Raw genomic sequence first — 8,448 nt, 5'->3', positions numbered from 1 at the left:
TGTAGAGATACTTCTTCCAGAGATCTTTCAAGTGGAGCGTAGCTTAGCAGTTCGTAACTGTTCAGATTGAAAAATACGATTCTTAGGAAATTGATAAATATAAAGAAAGAAATTCAGAAAATTAACGAAAATTAAAAATCGACGATTTTACGAATCTCAAAGAAATATTTTCTGTGTTCATTCTACACGCTCGAAATGAAACAGAGCAGCCCTTTGAGACGTATATTGTCACTAATACCCGAGAAAAAATTGAAGATCTGGAATAGTTTCGCTAATAATACAATAGAAAGGCGTTCATCCGCATAAATGGCGACCTTTGGTATTCGCCTCGAGCGTGGCCTGTACCAGAGCCAAGGGTTCCCCCGGGGTAATTAACGCGGGGTCGTTACACAATTGTGAATTATCGAGGAACAATGTCAATTAGAACCTCTAAAAACGGTCGTTGTTATCGCAGTAAATATCGGACTTCCTATTTCCCTTTACAATTAATTTCCTATCCGGTTAAAGCGTTCCGATTTCGCGTTCGTCCAAGTGTCTCTGTACCCGCGCCAAGCTTCAATTAAATAATCAGAAATGCTCGATTGCGCAATTGACGGGCATCGATCGATTTAAAAATACCGCTCGATTTCACAAGTATTGTGGATCGTGATTCTGACACGTGTGATTAAGAAACGTTTTCTGATTATCGACGATTCGATGCTGTACGATTATTGTACAGGCTATCTTAAACTGTACACACCGTTCGTAAACAGAATTGTTTTGCAGTGACGAGCTGCCTGTCATCGTCATGGTGTGCATAGAATTCGATGCGTCGCATTGGCGCGAACATCGCTTCGAGTAGTTCGGTGTTAATTGTTTTGGTAATTAAGAGGTGCAGTGTAGTTATTGTGAAGTGAAATGGAAGGGTTGCGAAAGTAATGAGAAATTTTGGAAAAATTTGCGAATCGTGGAATTTGCAAATTTTCTACTTTTCTCTCGCTTCCATGATTCTGTGGACCCTCTTCACTATATTGACTAATTTTGTGAAACGTGGAATTTCCAAATTTTCTTATTCCTCAATTTTCCCTCTCCATGGCTCTAAATTTGCAAATATTAAACTTGGAAAGTGTTGGAAAAACGTGGAATTTCCAAATTTTCGTATTTCTCATTTTTCCCTCTCCACGGTTCCACATTTGCAAGTATTAAACTTGAGAAGTATTGGAAAAATTTGTGAAACGTGGAATTTCCAAATTTTCAATTTTTTTCTCTCTATCCACGATTCTGTGGACCCTCTTCACTATATTGACTAATTTTGTGAAACGTGGAATTTCCAAATTTTCTTATTCCTCAATTTTCCCTCTCCATGGCTCTAAATTTGCAAATATTCAATTTGAGAAGTGTTGGAAAAATTCGTAAAATCTAAAATTTTCAAATTTTCAATTTTTCTCTCCCTTTCCACGATCCTTAGTATCCTCTTCGCTATATCAACAAATTTGCAAATATGATATCATTAAACCTGACACGAAATATAAGAAAAATTCACAAAAGCCAAAATTTCCAAATTGTTTTATTTCTTATTTTTCTCCATCGATGATTTCAAACTTTTCAATATCTTCTTCTCCCTTCCTATAATCCTGCGGATCCTCTCGAGTACGTCAAAAAATTAGCAAACATCTTTAAGAGCGTGTTCACGAGTTATGATCTTCATCGTCGAGTGCACTCGTAATATCGCTGCTAGAACGAACGTAGATCGGATGTACTTTGGCTGGTTCTAATAATAATCAATGCCTACGTGTCTCCAGGGATTTCTCTGTTGGTCCCACCGCCGATATGTACGTTGTATTTGCGATACGTTGTACCGACCATAATTTCTGCACCGGCTAGCCTGGGTGCCACGCTCGTCACTCGTCCTTTTTGCTGCTCACAGCCGGCTTCTGTCCGGCGCCGATGGTACTTCGACGGATCGTTACGAGTCTATTTGTGTTCTGACTTGGTTTTAATACGTTCACCACGCGCCACCGCTGTCGATGTACTTTTACGACCGGTGAAATATGTCCCGTTACCTGGGACCGTTTTCCTTCCAATCGCACCACGGTGTCCATCTGTAACAGACAAATCACAATTAGCCACACACACTGTCACGATGTACGATCGCGTAAATAAAGTTGGTTTGCAGTGTAACATGCTTCAGTTTTCTTGAAATAAGTAGTACTGACGTAGAGGTGTACTAGATTTCGTGGAAGTTGCGTGAAAAATTTGTAATTAAAATTTTCACTGAAATTCGTGTTTCGAATTTTCTTAGGTGTAAATTTGACGGTTTATGTGATTCTTCGAGCGTTGGAAAAGTGTTTTTGGAGAGGGGAGTGTGTTGGAAATTTTGTGAAATATAGAATTTTCAAATTTTCTCATTTTTCACTTTCTGTGATTGTAAGTTTGGAGATATTAAACTTGAGAAGTGCTGGAAAATCTGTGAAATATGGAATTTCCAAAATTTCTTATTTTTCCCTTTCTATAATCCCAAATTTTCAGATATTAAATTTGATACGTGCTGGAAAATTTTGGGAACGTAGAATTCCCAAATTTTCTTTTTCTTCCACATTTGGAGATATTAAACTTTATGAAAAGTGCGGAAAATTTTGTAAAATATGAAATTTCCATATTTTCTCATTTTTCCCTTTCTGCGATCCAAAATTTGCAGATATCAAACTTAGAAGTGTCACCATAATTCGCGAAACCTACAATTCCCAAATTTCTCAATTCTTCCCCCCCTTCCTATGATTCCACAATTCTTAAAAAAGAAAATTTGTTTCCTGGAAAATAGAATATTTGAATTTAAAAATCCCACCTACACAAACCCTCCACTTCACGCTTCAACGAAGAAATACTGCATACATTTCCGTTTACTTAATTTCGACACACTTCGTCATCGGCTTACCTTAATGCTAATTAACTACACCAGCTTGTAACACGCATAACGATAATCCGAATGATCCCATAAAATTGAATCCTCTTCCGTGAAACGCGACAGCAAAGGTGACCATTTTCCACGGAGTAAAGCGTTCCACTGGATTAGCAATTGAGTTCAGGTATCATCCTGGTCCCTAGGGTTATTAATTAAAAGAAATCCTCGACGTGGTGTGTAAACCTTTGGTTTAATTACTGAAACGATCTGTGATTATTTTCGAAGATGTTCCGCACGAGATCTGCTTTAACCGAGGCGCAACGGTAAAAAGTGTTTGAAAGACGACGTTGTGCCGATGCAACAGACGGCTATAAGTTCATTTCCGTGTTATTAATGCAGAGTGGCCGCGTGTAGGACATCCATACGTAATATCTGACTAATTGAGGCCGACGCGTGTACTTGGCGATCCTCCAAGTCGCTTTGATCGCACAGAGATCGACCCTATGCGAGAGAGCTACACGGCATAGTACGCGTACGCCCATGTTTTCGTAGATTTAAGTACACGCGTGTGTTTTTCGCGAGACAGGAGCAAATCGACCGAACCCTTTCACCCTGTTCAAAGACCACTTTGCAACGGGGACCGGTTTAATTTAAAGGGAGAAAATGGAATAGGAGGAAGGGATTGTTGAAATTTCCGAAAGAATTGATGGGAGATGAAGTTAGCGATGGTATACGAGATTTCTAAGACTTTTAGGATTTATTGAAATTTTAAAGACTTCTGTCTTCAGATTAAGACTAAATTAAAGACTTTCAGAAATCTACCGAAATTCAAGATTTAATATATATATATATATTTGTTATTATTTATATATATGTTCTTACAAATAAATTACAAATATAAATTTTTTCTCCAACGTTGACGGTCACCCATCTTAACATTAGTCGCGAGGAGTGCAGCTTGACTTGGAAAGCTATCGAAGAGTCACCCTACCCGCTCCCCATTTAACCCAGGATAAAAAAAAATGCATTCTTGTATTATTTAAAGTTAGAATAATTATAGCATCGAAAAGCTCCGAATCTCTTCGAATTTTCCCAGTATCGAAAAGCTTCCAATCTCCTCGAATTTTCCCAATATAGAAAAGCTCCGAATCTCTTCGAATTTTCATAGTACTCAAAAGCTTCTAATCTCTTCGAATTGTCCCCGTATCGAAAAGCTCCGAATCGCTTCGAAATTCAAATCGAATCGTCCATCACTAAAGGCGAGTTTCTCGAATCTAGATGATCGAAGTAGGGTGACAAAAGTTAGTCGCCGTGAAACGAGCATCGTGCATATCATCGAGCGCTCTTCTCGCGAACCTGTTATCGGGGATATGTCAACGTGTGGGAAGAATCACGCGTGAACGATCGTTTTTTTTTACCGTTTCATCGAGAGGATAATTTCTGGTACGTTTCGAAGAGGAGAAAGGTAGAAAAATCACCGACAAAGATAATTGACATGAACCTACACGGTGAAATACGAGCTTGAAGGTTCTCAGATAAGTACACGCCGATTCAATGGCACCAGCACCAATTTTTCCATCGATTCACCTCTCGGAGGAATGCTGCTAACTTTATTCAAGTACCATACACAAATAAACATAATTCACCAATTACAATCTTCCATTTGAAAAACCACTTAATTTAATTACCAAAAATATTAACCAAAAATAGGTTCACCATGATCGTTCCGCTACTAATCAGCGTCGAAACCAGCTCAGAAAAATTATCATTCGTCCCAGCAGAAGAGAAGAAGGCCTTACAACGACAGAGTGACGTATTTTTAAAGGAGAACGTGAAATCCGTCCAAGATGAAGACACGAATCTCGTGCAGAAGCGACAATTGAACAAGAACAATCGATTTTCCAACGAAGAAGACTCGAGGATACCTCATGGTGGTGTCGAGAGTAGGTTCGTCAGGTCGAATGGCAAAGGGTTAGCCCACAAAATGGCGAAGGACGCGTTGAAGTCACCGAAGATGCAGGAGACCATGAGGAAGCTGTCGAAAGTGTCGAAACCGAAAGACACTTATCACGTGACGGTGAAAGTGCCGAAGAACAGAGTGAGAATGGCCAACGAGAGGAGACGTCAGAAAGGAGCGAGGCATAAGGGAGGAAGAAAGAGAAAAAGGAAAAGGTAACGAAAACAAAAATAATGCAAAAATATATTGGGTGGGACCAAAGTTCGTAGCGTTTTTTAAATGAAATTCGAAGACAATATTCAGATATTACATATGCAATTTTCTTCCACTATCTTCCGGCATCTTTGAGATTGTTCCACGACTCCATTCACTCAGAATTCGGCATAATTTTGGACAACGAACTGGTCCATGTGGTTTGACAAACGCTTCGAATTTTCGTTCCAACCCAACACTACAGAAATAATCCAAAAATGATCGCTAAAACGAAAGAAATCTCTCCGCTTCTCAGACACCATCGAAGACACGAAAAAGACCATTCCAGACTGTTAAAGAGGGGATCCCCTAAGGTAGGTAAGCTTCGTTCTGCAATTTCCCTCACATTTCCCCATCTCCTTGTAAAATGAATTTCACTACACATTGGATAAACGTTGGAAAAACATTCTTTACCCAGAGAACGTCGAACCCAAAACGAGAAATTAACTCTTCCTCGAAACGATCCGACAAACGCGACGAAGAAGACACTCTCGATGATAAATCACGCGACGAATCGTCCAGCTCGAGATCGAAGGATCGAAAAATCACCGTTAAAATAGACAACAGTGATTACGTCGATTTCTCCACTCCCTCGATTATCATCGAACCACGAAACACCGATAATTCTGCGAAATTACGGGAAAGCGAGAAAATGATCGATCGTCTGATGATAACGACCACGAAAGATCCTTCGAAAAAGAATGTCGGCGATCGAGGGATCGAGTATTCGGATTATTACAGCGACGACGAGGTTCTGCAAGATTTAGCCGCGAATAAAATCCCCGTACAGCTGTTCGAGACGAGTTCCAACGATCGATTTGCACGCCAGGCGGTGAATTTCACGTCTTATCGCGATGGGAATCGACGGATCGATAGAAACCGACGAAAACTTGGAAAAAAGCTGAGAGACGTGAATTCTCTTCGTTTTCAGAATTATCCGACGATTGAAGAACGTTCGACGTTAACGAGACGCGACTCTATGCTGGACGATTCGTCGAGTAATTATCCGTCGAATTACGAATCACCGGAACATCGAAACGAAAATATCGACTCGTCTTATCCGTCGGATGGAAATCTGGAACAGTCGCGAGTACTCGAGGAGGAGCCTGGTTCGCGGAATAATCTGGACGCTTTAGAAGCTGATAAATTGAACGTTGAAGCACAGTATCCTGAGAAATTCAATTATATCAATCAATACGGAAATCCTGAAGTAGCGATGGCTTCGAACGAGCTTCGAAATTTGAACAACGAAGTTGTTTCACCTCAAGTTCCTCAATTTCAAGGTTTCAATGACTATCAGAAAGAAGACACTTTGGATCAGAATACGATGGATCAACCTCAGATAGAAAATCTGAGGATTCCAAGTGCGAAGGACGAGAATATCGAACAAATGGAACAATCTCTGCAACCGAAGTACAGTTTACCAAATTCTGGTGTTTCCAACGCTATGGATCAACCTTTGGGAAAGATTCTCGAGTCTCTGGGAATAAACGTGAATGGAGCATCGAATAATTTCGATCAATATCCGAATTTCAACGAGAACATCGATCCTTATCGAGATTCTTCTTACTCTAACATGCTCGACAGGCCGGTGGAGCGTTTGTTGAGTCCTAGTTACTTGAGAAAGAGGCCGAACGAGGATTCAGCAAACGTGAAAGAGTTGGATTTAGAGGCGAGTAGATCTAGAAACAGGAAGAACGACAGGGAGGGACATTTCCGGAGACATTCGATCGAAGATGGTGATTACGATAGGAATATTCTGGGTGATGAGAAGCCTACGCATAATATGAACATTTCTATAGCTGTGCACGACACGAAAGAGGTGGCGAATCAGATTCTCGATACCATAATGGAGGAGCTTGAGGAACTGAAGACAGACCGGTCGAAGAACAACAAGAGGGAGGGTAAGTGGTCGTGGAAATGACACGTTGTACGGAGTAGGAGTTTAATGATTGGCACATTGTGCGACGTTGTATGTATAAAGACAGTGATCTGGGTGATATGTGAAACGAGGGGTATTTTTAGGATTACCTTGCCGTTTGTCAGGGTCCTGGTCAACAGCTCAGGCAGGAGTGAAACTGGATATGAGGGTGGTGAATCGTAGTATAATCGTGACACTGTCGGACCTCGCTACTCCCCGTTATCATGAAAGTTTATTGAACGGAACGTGGAACGTATCTGGTCACGCCCCATTCAAGCGTGGATCGCCATTCACTCTGATCGCCACCGACAATACCAGCAATTCCTTAGCAGTGTTTGCCGGTATGCAAAGTATTCTGTCTATGTGAATGTCGGGGTTATCTCGAGTGTCGGGTCTTTTGCGGGAGAAAATTGGAAACTAGGAAATAGTCTCTGCGAATATTATTTTATGTCGAGTATCAGGCTTTTATGAGGAAAATTGGAAATTAAAAAATGTGAGCATTATTCTGTAGAGTATTAATCTCTGTGAGTATTAATCTCTGTGAGTATTATACTCTGTGAGTATTATTCTCTGTGAGTTTTATACCCTGTGAGTATTATTCTCTGTGAGTGTTATTTTCTCTCAAATATCAGTTTTCTATGTGAAAAATTGGAAATTAAAAAATATTCTCTCATCTTTTTTATGTGAAAAATTGGAAATTAAATAATATTCTCTCCCAATACCTATTTTATCTCGAGTATCACTCTTTTATGTGGAAAATCGAAAATTAAAAATGCTCTCCCTCAATATCTATTTCATCTCGACTATCACTTCTTTTACGTGGAAGATTGCAACTGAAAAACTATGTAATGGTGTTTAGGTGCTTGTAGAGTGTGTCAGGGTGTCGACACCATAGCAGGTGTTTGGTCAGTAGCTCGACAGCCAAAGGGTTGCAGCGATTTCCAAGTAGCGACGAGCGTCTACAACGATATCTTCCGAAAGACGAAATTATCCAGCCTGAAAGAGAGTCAAGGCACGAATACTACCGAAAGCGCGACATCGAAGCATAAAAAGAGGAAAAGTTAGGAGCATTTATTCTGTAACAATCCGTATGACGCGGAGAATCGACGGAACGGGGATCTAAACGTTGGAATTCGAAGGATGGAACCACGATAAATAAAAAAATCTTACTTACAAACCTATACGAGAACGAATTATACCGGTATACCGACAGCTATACCGGAAGAATGTAGAATATTTTGTAACTATGATGTAAGTAGCTTCTAATAAACACGACATCTTTTTTACTATGCAATTTTTAATCACGATATTTTACATTAGAAATACACTACTCTTTTGTCAGACCGTTGATAGATTATTAATTTGATCGGTGAACACATTTTTATACATTGTACAGGTAGGCAAATATGCAGACGACGTTTCGATGAATTTCTTTTT

At 40.0% G+C, this 8,448-nt stretch overlaps 1 protein-coding gene across 1 annotated transcript; it reads left to right on the top strand.

Annotated features, from left to right (window-relative positions):
* Positions 1-4,479: 4,479 nt before the first annotated feature.
* On the top strand, positions 4,480-8,279 carry LOC108572863. Its single transcript, XM_017935182.1, has 6 exons — positions 4,480-4,499; positions 4,592-5,053; positions 5,347-5,404; positions 5,509-6,994; positions 7,116-7,352; positions 7,871-8,279. Exons 1-6 carry the CDS (start codon positions 4,480-4,482, stop codon positions 8,074-8,076), a joined length of 2,469 nt encoding a protein of 822 aa, XP_017790671.1. The 3' UTR covers positions 8,077-8,279.
* Positions 8,280-8,448: the final 169 nt, after the last annotated feature.

The sequence above is a fragment of the Habropoda laboriosa genome, unplaced genomic scaffold, assembly GCF_001263275.1.
Source record: "Habropoda laboriosa isolate 0110345459 unplaced genomic scaffold, ASM126327v1 scaffold102, whole genome shotgun sequence".
Classification (NCBI taxonomy): Eukaryota; Metazoa; Arthropoda; class Insecta; order Hymenoptera; family Apidae; genus Habropoda; species Habropoda laboriosa.
The sequence above is the reverse complement of the archived record's forward strand: the minus strand, read 5'-3'. Positions and strand labels throughout refer to the sequence as shown.

Coding starts and splice junctions, on each gene's coding strand:
- LOC108572863 (XM_017935182.1), top strand. CDS start 4,480: ATGCTGCTAACTTTATTCAA. Junction 5,054..5,346: donor AGAAAGAGAAAAAGGAAAAG/GTAACGAAAACA, acceptor TCCGCTTCTCAG/ACACCATCGAAGACACGAAA. Junction 5,405..5,508: donor TAAAGAGGGGATCCCCTAAG/GTAGGTAAGCTT, acceptor TTCTTTACCCAG/AGAACGTCGAACCCAAAACG.